The 13,207-nt window shown below is 45.2% G+C and overlaps 2 protein-coding genes across 7 annotated transcripts in view; one reads left to right on the top strand and one right to left on the bottom strand.

Moving 5' to 3' along the window:
• The window catches only part of GATAD1 (GATA zinc finger domain containing 1), a 57,521-nt gene that overhangs the window by 26,262 nt on the left and 18,052 nt on the right, over positions 1 to 13,207 (top strand). The window lies entirely within an intron of this gene.
• On the bottom strand, positions 5,213 to 8,309 carry ERVW-1 (endogenous retrovirus group W member 1, envelope). Its single transcript, XM_055272706.2, has one exon. The coding sequence runs from the start codon at positions 7,235 to 7,237 to the stop codon at positions 5,621 to 5,623; it is 1,617 nt and encodes a 538-aa protein (XP_055128681.1). The 5' UTR covers positions 7,238 to 8,309; the 3' UTR covers positions 5,213 to 5,620.

Below are 13,207 nucleotides of genomic sequence, written 5' to 3'. Positions count from 1 at the left end.
ACTTAATGACACTAAATTGTACACTTAAAAATGGTTAATACCGGGCTGGCGCGGTGGCTCATGCCTGTAATCCCAGCACTTTAGGAGGCCAAGGCAGGTGGATCATGAGGTCAGGAGATTGAGACCATTCTGGCTAACATGGTGAAACCCCGTCTCTACTGAAAAATACAAAAAAAAAAAAAATTAGCTGGGCATGGTGGCGGGTGCCTGTAGTCCCAGCTACTCGGGAGGCTGAGGCAGGAGAATGGTGTGACCCGGGAGGTGGAGCTTGCAGTGAGCTGAGATCGCGTCACTGCACTCCAGCCTGGGCAACAGAGCCAGATTCCGTCTCAAAAAAAAAAAAAAAAAAAAAAGTTGATGCCTGGGTGCGGTGGCTCACGCCTGTAATCCCAGCACTTTGGGAGGCCAAGGCAGGCAGATCAGAGATCAGTTGAGGTCAGGAGTTAAGGACCAGCCTGGCCAACATGGCGAAACCCCATCTCTATTAAAAATACAAAAATTAGTCCAGCGTGGTGGCGGGTGCCTGTAGTCCCAGCTGTTGGAAGGATGAAGCCTAGGAATTGCTTGAACCCAGGAGGCAGAGGTTGCAGTGAGTTGAGATTGCGCCACTGCACTCCAGCCTGGGTGACAGAGCAAGACTTCGTCTCAAAAAAAAGGTTAAAATTGTAAGTTTTGTTGTGCATATTTTACCATAATCTTTAAAAGATAGATATATAGGAGATAAAGTCAACAGAATTTAATAACCAGTTTTAAATAGAGACTGAGTGAGAAGGATGAATTAAGGAAGACGTTGAGTACAACTTTGTGGTAGGTGAAAAAGTCTTAAAAAATACATGGGCAAAGATCCTACTTGATTCTTATAATTTAAAAATCTCCCAGTTAGTAAACAAGGCTAGGTGGAGATTTGCAGGTGTTGTGAGGTGTTTGTTCTGTTTTGTAATGTGAGGACTGTGAGCCATCTCCTGGACTTGAATATCCATTAGATAATTGAAAATACGGATTTGAGAACTCTGGAGACGTGCAATGCAGTAACAAAACTCTGCACCCAGTTGATTTCTGTCTCCTAATTTAATGCTTTTATGGGACAAACTGTGAGGCAGGTGGGCAAGATGGGCAGCCATGTTTTTGTGGGTTTCTGGCCTGTGGGCCAGCGTCAGTGCTCACTCTGAGGTCATGTCCAAACTTAGAACACATTCAGGCCTTCCACAGTCAAGGCTCCCTTTCTCAACTCTGGTCCTCTGCACAAATATCCGAAGCCTAGAAATAATAATTATCTGTCCTTGTGTCTTGCATTATGAAAATCTAGGAAAGGGCCTTAGGAATTAAGAAGAATGGAAAAACTGGTCTAACTGCTGCATGCTTCAGCTTACAGGGGAATCACTGAAATGAGGACAGGCCATAAAAGGACAACCAGAAGAGTGGCTGCAGCAAAGGCATTGTTTTTCAGAGCAAGCTAGAGAATCCTGCCAGCATCCTCAGGCAGGGCCCCTGGGCACAGAGGTTAGGCAAGGGAGTGTCCCAGCATGTTGATGCCCTGAGCATCAGAATAATGCAATAGAGGAGCTTCCAAAGAGTTAATGTCAGGTTTTGTAAGCTGAACATTTCTAGGCAAATAAAATTTGATTTTGTGAATAAAGCTCATTTCTTCAACTCCAGTGAGATTCTCATAGATTGATAGTGGCTTGTAATCCAGATAAAGAAAACAATTTTTCAAAGATTCATATTCTTCGTAGACATACAGATTTAGAGACCATCTAATCTAACTCCCTCATTCTACAGATAGGAAAAATGAGGCCTAAAGAAGTTAAGAAAATACCATGGAAATGTCACTGCTGAACTGCCATACGTAGGATCCGAAAGAAATTAGGTAAATGCTACTGTGAGAAATACAGTACTAGGTCCAAAGAATCTAATACAAATTAAAAATCTAAATGTTACTTCTAAAGCATCCCTGCACATAGCTGAACTTACATAGTTTCATTTTCTTTCTTTTCTGTTGAAGAAGAGGCAATTGGCTGGGTGCGGTGGCTCACGCCTGTAATCCTGGCACTTTGGGAGGCCAAGGCGGGTGGATTACCTGAGGTCAGGAGTTTGAGACCAGCCTGGCCAACATGGTGAAACCCCATCTCTACTAATACAAAAATTAGCCGGCTGTGGTGGCGGGTGCCTGTAATCCCAGCTACTCCAGAGGCTGAGGCAGGAGAATCACTTGAACCTGGGAGGCGGAGGTTGCAGTGAGCCAAGATCACGCCATTGCACTCTAGCCTGGGTGACAAGAGGGAAACTCTATCTCAAAAAAAGAAAAAAAAAAAGCAATCACTAACCTGTGTTGTTTATTAAACATGACAGACCGGCATGAAGTAATTACCAAACTATAAACAAAAAAGCTACAATCTGCCAGGCATGGTGGCTCATGCCTGTAATCCCAGCACTTTGGGAGGCCGAGGCAGGTGGATCACCTGAGGCCTGGAGTTCAAGACCAGCCTGGTCAACATGGTGAAACCTCGTCTCTACTAAAAATACAAAAATTAGCCCGGCATGGTGGCACGTCCCTGTAATCCCAGCTACTCAGGAGGCTGAGGCAGGAGAATCGCTTGAACCTGGGCAGTGGAGGTTGCAGTGAGCCAAGATCGCGCCATTGTACTCCAGCCTGGGCCGACAGAGTGAGACTCGGTCTCAAAAAAAAGAAAAAAGAAAAAAAAAGCTACAATCTTAACCTCAACTTCTCATAACATCATCTCTACTTCTGGTTAGCAGAAGATGGGTGGAAGTGGGGAGGTTTATTACAAAAAGACTGTTATACCTTACACACTTCTCCCGATGAATAGTGAAGGTGTGAGTGAAAAAGACAGCAATTTTATTTTTATTTTTTTTGAAACAGGTTCTTGCACTGTCACCCGGGATGGAGTGCACTGTTGTGATCACTGCTCACTGCAGCCTCCACTTCCCAGGCTCAAGTGATCCTCCTACCTTAGCCTCCTGAGTAGCTGGGACCACAGTTGTGCACTACCATGCCCAGCTATTTTTTTTTTTTAAGAGATGGGGTCTCACTATATTGCTTAGGCTAGTTCTCAAACTCCTGGCCTCAAGTAGTCCTCCCACCTTGGCCTCCCAAAGGGTTGTGATTACAGGCATGAGCCACCACACCCAGCCAGCAATTTTAGAATAAAGGGTGAAGGTGCTGTTGGGGAAATATAATTTAAAAAACAAAGTCTCTCAACCCAGAAATCCTCTCCATGAAGGCAGTAGAGAAAGAAAAGCTTTATTATTGAATAAACATTAAATGAGAATGTGATGCACATCACAGGCACTTTGCTAAGAGATCACAAAGACAGAAGGAAATTTCACCATTTTATACAGCCAAGCAGGTACAGCCCATTACATATATGTTTTCGAGATAAATAGTCCTCAACTAAGAGAACTTGACAGCACCATTGGTCACACAGTTCATCGTAACTTTACCTGATAATTGATGTGACCACTTGTTACCTAAGATATCAACTTTTCGGGGTTGGGGGAGTGTGGAAACAGGAGTTACTTTTATAGCTTGGTGCAAGGCACTCATTAAGATTAGGCTGTTACCCTCCCACAGAAACTGGAAGATAGGTATGCTATCTGGTGATGTTTACATTTCCCAGGTCCTTGAGAAAGACATTCCTAGGTCATAAAGCTGACAAAAGACTGATTCAGTTTTTAAATATATATATCTGTATATATATTTCAGGCTGGGCATGATGGCTCATGCCTATAATCCCAGCACTTTGGGAGGCCAAGGCAGGTGGATCACCTGAGGTCAGGAGTTCAAAACAAGCCTGGCCAACATGGCAAAACCAGTCTCTACTAAAAATACAAAAAATTAGCCGGGCATGGTGACACATGCCTGTAATCCTAGCTACTGCGGGGGCTGAGGCAGGAGAATCACTTGAACCCGGAGGCAGAGGTTGCAGTGAGCCGAGATTGCACCATTGCACTCCAGCCTGGAAACACGAACAAAACTCCGTCTCAAAAAAAAAAAAAAAATTTGTGTATATATATATATATATATATATATATATATATATATATATGTGTGTGTGTGTATATATATGTGTATATATATATGTGTGTGTATATATATGTGTGTGTATATATATATGTATGTATATATATATATATATATATTTCAAAGAGACTGAGAAAGTACATACAGGTTTTCTCAAGTAATAACCTGACATAAAGGGAGGGGAGGAAAATTTCTTGCCTCATTTTTCAACAGGTGGAATTAAACTTATTATTTTAAATTCATATTTATCCTTACAGTGCGCATCCTAAATTTGGAAGAGGAAGGATGTGGGCCAACTTTTGGCTTAGGCACTCATGTCAGGGCTTCTCTTAGTACATATGGTACCTGTCTGAGATTTTCAAACTGGCAGCCACTTTGGACTGATCAAGTCGCAAAGCTGAATTAATTGCTTACTATTGTAAGGGAGAGCTATGCCAGTCAGGCCCGGGCTCACTTAGCAGAGCAGACTGCTGATCTTTTGTGGGGTTTTGGGGAAGCTGGAAGTTTAAGTACAGGCAGACTTTGAGAGGTATCAATAGGATGGTGTCATCTGGGGTGGGGATTGATTTGGGCTGTAATAGGAGCCCTACTTAGAGAAGTGACCAAGGGGTTTAATCTGCTTCAGGCAGAAAAACGCCTAGGAGTAGGACATCCAGGGCAGGCATTTCAGCTCACTGATGCCTTCAAGGAACCAGGGCCCTTCTGTTTTCTTGCTCTACCATTAGTGGCTCATGCATTTTCACCCTCATGGTTGTGTTACTTGGGGGTCTTTGCTCACAGAGCTCCCAAGATGGTGGTGAGCCGCTTCCCAAATGGTGGCAAGCCTCGTGTTCTCTGACCTGGGGTTCTTGGCCTCGTGGATTCAAGGAATGGAACCTTGGGCCATGCGGTGAGTGTTATAGCTCTATTAGAAGCTGTGGGTCACAGAAGAGAACTGTGGAACCCAGTGACTAGTGTTCAGCTCAATTAGGATGAACCGGGGCACTTAGCCATGCAGCCACGCAGGAACAATGGCAAGCCTTTAGCCCGATCGGGAGGGGCAATGGGCGCCTTGCTGGATCAGGAGCACAGCGGACACCCTGCAGGATCCAGAGGGATGGGAGTCAGTGGCGGGTCTGCAGTGGCGGCAAACAGCAGTGGTGGACGGTGAGCAAGAGCTCAGCTCGAGCCGTAACAAACATGGACCAGAAGAGTGCAGTTGCAAGATTTAATAGAGTGAAATAGCGTGAAAACAGAGCTCCCATACAAAGAGAGGGGACCCAAAGGGGGTTGCCGTTGCCGGCTCAAATGCCTGGGTTTATATCCTGTTCGTTGTCCCTCCTGCTGTGCTCTCAGGCAATAGATGATTGGCTATTTATTTACCTCCTGTTTTTGCCTAATTAGCATTTTAGTGAGCTCTCTGATTGGTCAGATGTGAGCTAAGTTGCAAGCCCCGTGTTTAAAGGTGGACGTGGTCACCTTCCCAGCTAGACTTAGGGATTCTTAGTAGGCCTAGGAAATCCAGCTAGTCCTGTCTCTCAGTCCCCCCTCTCAACAGGAAAACCTAAGTGCTGTTGGGGAGGTTGGCCGACGACCGCTCTAACTGCTTCCTGCTGAATTGGGGCGTAGTAGAGGTTGTGCAGTTGAGATTTCCTCAGGAGGGATGCCTTTGATGTCGTTAACATCAGATCGTGGGCTAACAGGCCAGTCCAGGGATCTGCGGTAGGTCTTAGTCTTGGACTCCATCTTGGGCTCCATTTGTAGTTTTATAGCTTCAATTCTGGAAGAGACAAAGTTAACAAGGAGGTTAAAGATACAGGGTCCAAAGAGGAGCAGCAATATTATAGCGGCTAGAGGTCCTAAGAAGGGGAGAATCCAGGGCATCCATTGGCTGAGGAGGCCCCAGGGTCCAGTGTTTCGAAGCTCCTCTGCTCTACGTTGTATTCGATCTCGAATTTCTTTAACTTTCTCAGTGACGATTCCGGATTGATTAACGTAATAACAGCATTCTTCCCCTAAAAATAAACAGGTTCCCCCTCTTTCGGCGGTTAGCAAGTCTAAAGCTCTTCGATTTTGAAGGACTACTGCTGCTAGGGAGTTAAGTTGATCTTGCAAGGTGACCAGGGAGTCGGCGACCCGTTCCATGTCACCATTTAGTTCTCGAGATAGTTTGTAGTAGAACTGAGTAGAGGTTGTGATACCGCCAATGCCAGTACCTAGTGCACCTAGCACTCCTGCTCCCATAACAAAAGGAAGAATGGGTACTCTTTTGTTGCGGGGCTTAGATACGACATAATTGTATAAATCTTGTTCAGTGTAGATGGTCATAGGGGGCACTAAGAATGAGAGGAAGCACATAGATTCTGAAGAGCCATTCAAACAACGATAGGCTGAGGTACCACAGACAAAAAATATTCCTGAGGGTAGGCAGAATATTCGTGTGGGAGGAGTTACCCACCTGATGCATTGGGAGTTGGTTGTGTCTGTAGTATTGCTAAATTTTACACAGGTGAGGTTTGAGGTATGGGTTATTTCCAGATTGGAAACAAGAGGTCCTACTAAAACGGAAGTGGTATTTATTTCTGTGCTGAAGTTGTTCCATTGTTCAGGTACAGGGATTGAAACATATGGCCTGAAGTCCAGGGGGAGGCACATCCAACAGTTAGTAGGGTTTTGGGCCGAGACCTCATGGAGCCCAGTGAGTGTGGTATTAAATAGGCTTACCAGGCGAGTATGGGTATGGAGGGTTTCATGTAGTTTTGAGAGATCTAGTCCTTTGTAGGGGCTAGAGGTGCTATGTACCTGGGTCAGTTGGGAGATTACTTCTTTTACATGTTTTTCTCTTGCCTGATTTTGAACTCCACCCCCATCAGACATACCAGTATGGGTGAAGTAAGTCCAACAGACAGTGACTCCAAGTCCTCCAGGACAACTAGGATTAATCATTTTTCCTGTCCAATACTGAGTATTTGCATGCATGCAAAGAGTGGCAGAGTTATAGCAGTTGCGGGGCATATGGGTGTGGGCAGTGAAGGTGGGGGTTCCCTTAGAAAAACTCCTATACGATGGGGCATCAATATTTCCAGGATGCTGCATTCTCCATAGAAACTCTTGGTAAGGGGAGCTACTGGTCATACAGCGGCATGGAGGTGGTGCAGTGAGAGTGAAAGAGGGTAAGAGAACAGTAAAGAGAAAAATATGATAAGGGAGGGCCATGGGGATTTATGATTTTAGTTACTTTCCTCCTGGTTGTCGTTTGAAGAGCAGGCACAAATCCTCTAGAGGTTCACAGGAATAGCTAGCGTTGTCTCCTGGATTTTCGGGTTCCTTTGGCGGTATCCAGGGTTTGACTCGAGTGTGATGTATCCAAGACTCCACTCCAGCCACTTTAACCGCGGTTGGGGTAGATAAAATGACTGAGTAGGGTCCTTCCCAGGATGTATCTAGGGATGGGGAATTAGAGGGAAGGGACTTGACTAATACCATGTCACAAGGGTGGAATAGTTCTTTTCCCTCTTCTCGGGGACAGGCTCCTTGTAATGTTTTAAGAACTTGTTGATATTTGGCTAAGGAGGTGATGTCTGCAACTAAGTTGGCCGTCTTGGTCAAGCACAAGGTCATTGGTTAGGAAGGGCCGTCCATACAGCATTTCGTATGGGCTAAGTACTGCGGGAAAGTTGCGGATTCTTTATAAGGCTATAGGCAACAGAGCAGGCCATGTGAGGTGGGTTTCCTGGGTTCGCTTTTAGATGTCCTTTGAGTGTTTCATTCATTTTCTCAACCTTCCCTGAGGACTGTGGCCTCCAGGCGCAGTGTAAGTGATATTGTATACCTAACGCCTGGGATACTCCCTGGGTTACTATAGCCTTGAAAGCAGGGCTATTCTCATTCTGTAAGCCTTGGGGAAGTCCAAATCTGGGAATTATTTCATGAACTGGTGCCTTTATTACCTCTTGGGCCTTTTCTGTCCTACAGGGGAAGGGCTCTGCCCAACCAATGAAAGTATCTACCCAGACTAGTAGATACTGAAATCCTTGAGATTTGGGCATGTGGGTAAAATCATTTGCCAGTCTTCTCCTGGGTAATGGCCTGTTCTTTGTTCTCCTGAAGGAGCTTGGCGATAAGGCAGGGGATTATTTCTTTGGCACACTTCACAGGCCCTGACTATCTGCTTGATAGTTTTGAAAAGGCCTGATCCAGTAAATAATGATTTGGCCATCTGATGGGTGCTATCAATGCCTAAGTGAAAGGTTTGGTGAAGGGTTTTAAGTAATTTCCATTGGTTAGCTGCAGGCAAAAGTATTTTCCCTTCTTCAGTGGCTAGCCATCCTGAGGGGAGAAAACTATGTCCTCGTGAGGTTCCCCATTCTGTTTCTCCTGCTGAGTACTGGGGCTTGGTTTCCCAGAGGGGATTACCCTATACTAGGGGTCGTTTTATAAGCATTTCTAATGTAGGGTCCTGCCTTGCAGCTCTTTTGGCTTCAATATCCGCTTGGCAGTTCTCTTCTATTTCCCTTTCCTTTCTGATGACCCCAGCAGTGTAAGACTGCCACCTCTTTAGGTTTCTGTACAGCCAATAATAATTTCCTAATGGCTTCCTGATGTTTGATAGGTGTTCCCTCAGAAGTTAGGAATTCCCTTTCTTTCCATATTGCTGCATGGGCATGGAGGACTAGGTAAGCATATTTAGAGTCTGTATATATATTTACCTTTTTTCCTTCTCCTAATTCTAGTGCCCGAGTGAGGGCTATTAGTTCTGCCAGCTGAGCACTAGTTCCTGGAGTGAGGGGATTACTTTCAAGTATTCCATTATCACTGACCACTGCATACCCCACTTTTCAAAGTCCTTTTTCTGCAAAGGAACTTCCATCAGTATACAAGTTGAGGTCGGGATCAGTCAACGGAACCTCTAAAAGGTCCCCTCAAGTGGCATAGTTTTGAGAAATTACTTGTTGACAGTTATATTCTATCTTTTCTTCATTGTCTGGGAGAAATGTGGCTGGGTTAAGAGTTGCACAAGTGCGCAGTCGCAGCACTGGCCCTTCAAGTAATAGAGCCTGATATTTAAGTAAACAGTTGTCTGACAGCCACAAGTCTCCTTTAGCAGTGAGTGTGCCATTCACATCATGAGATGTCCACACAGTAAGATCTCTTCCCTGTATAATTTTAACTGCTTCAGATACTAAGACTGCTACTGCCGCCACTACCCATAAACAATGAGGCCAACCCTTTGCCACTATATCAATTTCCTTAGTCAGGTATGCCACAGGTTGCAAGCTCGTCCCTCAGATCTGTGTAAGGACTGCTAGAGCTATTCCTGTTTTTTCTGTGACATATGAAGAAAAGTCTTGCCCCGTTGGCAAACTTAACACTGGGGCTTGGGTTAGGGCCTGGAAAGCCACTTCTACTTCAGTTGTCCATCTTACTAAATGGGTATTGGCTTTCTGAGTTTCCTTAATTAGTGTATTTAATGGTCTGGCTATTTTGCCGTACCTGGGAATCCATATTCGGCAGAAACCTATTATGCCAAGGAACCCTGTTAGTTGCTTTAGGGTTTTGGGATGAGGATAAACCAGTATAGGCTGGATATGTTCCTCACTGAGGGCCCTGGTGCCTTTGGGTAATTTTAGCCCTAAGTAAGCTGCTGTGAGCAGAGCTGAGCCTTTGGTTTGGAAACCTTGTAGCCACAGGTAGCGAGGAAATTGAAGAGTGCTTGGGTGGCATGATGGCACAAGGTTTCTGAATGGGTGGCTAAAAGTAAATCATCCACCTACCAAAGGACAAGAGTGTCCAGGCATGAGAATTGGCTCAAGTCTTGGGCTAATGCCTGGCCAAATAGATGGGGTCTATCCCTGAACCCTAGGGGTAAAATAGTCGAGGTGAGTTGAGATGTTGGGTTTGAAGGATCTTCAAAGGCAAACAAGAATTGAGAGTCCAGATATACAGGGATGCAGAAAAAGGCATCCTGAAGGTCCAGGACTGTAAACCACTCTGCTTCCTCTGGTATTTGGGAAAGCAGAGTATAAGGGCTAGGTACAGCTGGGTATAGAAGAACAACAGCCTCATTGATAATCCTGAGATCTTGCACTAACCTCCACTGTCCGTTGGGTTTCTGTACTCCTAAAATTGGAGTACTACAGGGGCTATTGCATGGTTTTACTAGACCTTGGGCTTTTAGGTCCTTAACAATCTTTTGAAGTCTTTGTTGGGCCTTGGGTCTAAGGGGGTACTGCCTTTGGTAGGGAAAGGAGGCGGAATCCTTTAGTTTAACTTGAACAGGATGAGCATTGTTTGCTCGTCCATATTCTCCTTCTGTTGCCCAGACTTCAGGATTAATTCCTTCCTCAAGCAGGGGACAACAAACGGGTGTTCCTCCTCTTATGTTCAGGTGTATAATGGCCCCTGCTTTTGCTAGAATGTCTCTCCCTAACAATGTAGTGGGGCTTTCAGGCATAATTAGAAAAGCATGTGAAAAGAATAAAGCTCCCCAGTCACAACTTAGTGGCTGGGAGAAGTATCTAGTGACTGCCCGTCTTAGGACCCCCTCAGATAGTGACAGATCTGGAGGACAGTTGTCCGGGACAGAAGAGTAAGACTAAGAAGGCTGCGCCAGTGTCCAGGAGACAACCTCCTTGCCCTCAATGGTCAAGCATACCCAGGGCTCTATGAGGGTGATAGCATGGGCTGGCGCTTGCCCCAGGCACCCTCAGTCCTGCTGCTGGATCATCTGGTTAGTGGCTTCTGACTCAGAGGACTTTTGTCCCCTGGGGCAGTGGGCCTTCCAGTGATTCCCTTGACGTAAGGGGCATGGACGAGGGGGCGGCTTACTTCTACTTGGACAATATTTTTTAAAGTGTCCTTGTAGACCGCACTGGAAGCAAGCCCTATTAGGCATTCAATTTGCCCAGCTTTTCCCTTTTCCAGAGCCTCCAAAGTCCGCTTGCCTGAGGGCCATGACTAAAGCAGTGGCCTTTTTTTTATCCCATTTGTCCTGTTCCGCCTGCTCCTCCTGATCTCTATTATAAAAAACCGAGGTTGCCAAGTTCAGTAGGGTTTCTAAGTTTTGCTCTGGGCCTAAGGCGGACTTTTGAAGTTTTTTTTCTAATGTCTGCAGCTGACTGAGTGATAAACTTATCCTTTAAGATTAGTTGGCCTTCACTAGAGTCAGGTGACAGAGAGGCATGCTTCCTCAATGCCTCCCTTAGTCTCTCCAGAAAGGCAGTAGGATTTTCTTCCCTTCCCTGTGTTATAGTGGACATCACTGAATAATTCATAGGCTTCTTCCTAGTTTTCCTTAGTCCTTCTAGCATGCAAGTTAGCAAATGTCTGCAGCATCAATCTCCATGTTCTGATTCTGTGTCCCAATGAGGGTCTACACTGGGAACTGCCTGTTGACCTGTGGGGAATCATTCTCTTTCCTCTGTTGTCATCCTATCATTGACCTGACTGAGATACCAGAGATCGCCAAACTCTTGGGCTGCAGTTATGTCAGCACCTCTCTCATTTGGGATTAGTGTCTGATTTAGCAGTAACATTATATCTCTCCATGTCAGATTAAAGAATTGTCCTAACCCTTGTAAAACATCAATATAGCCATCAGGGTTATCTGAGAATTTACCTAGGTCTGTTTTAATTTGCTTTAAGTCTGAGAGAAAAAGGCACATGCACTCTGGCTGTGCTGAATTCTCCTCCTCCCACTGCTTGGAGGGGTCATAATCAGGGAATATTGGCACTCTTTGGTTCATTGTTTACGCTTTTGTCTATCTCCTTTTGGACCATTTGGGTTGAAGGGGAGTCCTTATTAGTTGGGGAAGGAGTCGGGGATGCTGGGATAGGGAGGTAGACTCTGAGGGCTTCCTATAGGGCATAAATCACACTTTTTACATAATTGCGAGTTGTCTCTTAATGAAAAGAAAGTTTGTACATATGGCACTTCACTCCATTTGCCTTCTTTTCTACAAAAGAGGTCTAGCTGTAAGATGGTGTTATAATTTATACTTCCCTCAGGAGGCCAGGTTTCTCCCCCTTGAAGAGGATATCATGGCCAGGCGGTACTGCAAAAGAATATAAGTCATTTCTTTCTTAGCGTCTGAGGGTCAAATTGGTTCCAGTTCTCCAGAATACAACTTAGGGGCGTATTTGTCTTGCGGGGAACGTTTCCCATCTGAAAAAAGAACATAGGGATGCTAGCACCCCAGTCATTTTGCGATGAGCTTTAGTCCTAGAGTGTCCTCTATGGTCCTAATGCTTATTCCTTTGCAGAGTGCGTAACCACCCATGGACCTCTGCTTATCGGATTAGTTACGCTCACTGATGTAGCAGTCCTGCACCTGTTTTCCCGCCTCTTTTGACCACAAAGAAAGGGGTCCAGGCTGCTGGATCCTAGTGGTCCGTTACCAGCGTGCCCAACATTGCCTTTGCGCTCAGGGGTGAGTTCCTTTCCAGGGTGCGTAACCACCCATGGACCTCTGTTTATCAGATTAATTATGTTTACCGATGTAGCAGTCCTGCACCCCTTTTCCCGCCTTTCTTGACCACAAAGAAAGGGGTCTGCACTGCTGGATTCTAGTGGTCCTTTACCAGCGTGCCCAACATTGCCTTTGCGCTCAGGGGTGAGTCCTAGAGCTGGGCTGGGTTCCTGAGTATTTTATAACAACCCAGCTGCCACATCAAGATGCATTCCCATAAACAACAGTTCTTATGCAAATTCGTTACAGAGAGGGTGTAGCGAACCTTTTGAATCAGGATTGAGATAGTCTTTTGATTCTGTAAGTACTTCAAGGCTTGGCTGAGTGCAAACAGTTCACACGTTTGAGGAGACCAGTTATTAGGCAATTTTTCTAACTCTGCTTCCACAAGTCTCCATATCAATTACCAAATGTCCATTGCAGTTTTTCCTCAGTCACCTGGGAGAAAACATCTATCGTCCTGTCCTGAAGGGAGTTCCTCCGAGGTCTGGTCGGACCTTTGTATGGTAATTAAGATTTAAATCCCCTGTTAGGAAATCTGCTGGGTTAAGGGAATTATCAGTGGTTGGAGTTACATTACCTGTTTCTGACAGAATAGCCCCATACTTTAAGATTTTTGAGTTAGTAAGCTACCATTTTGCTTTTTTGATTAGAATAATTCTGAACAGGTGAGGTGTGCTCACAATGAGGTTTCCTCTAAAAGTTACTCTTCTACATT

Source organism: Symphalangus syndactylus, chromosome 3 (assembly GCF_028878055.3).
Source record: "Symphalangus syndactylus isolate Jambi chromosome 3, NHGRI_mSymSyn1-v2.1_pri, whole genome shotgun sequence".
Taxonomy (NCBI): domain Eukaryota; kingdom Metazoa; phylum Chordata; class Mammalia; order Primates; family Hylobatidae; genus Symphalangus; species Symphalangus syndactylus.
Note: the sequence above shows the minus strand (reverse complement) of the source record. Positions and strands in the feature narration are given on the sequence as shown.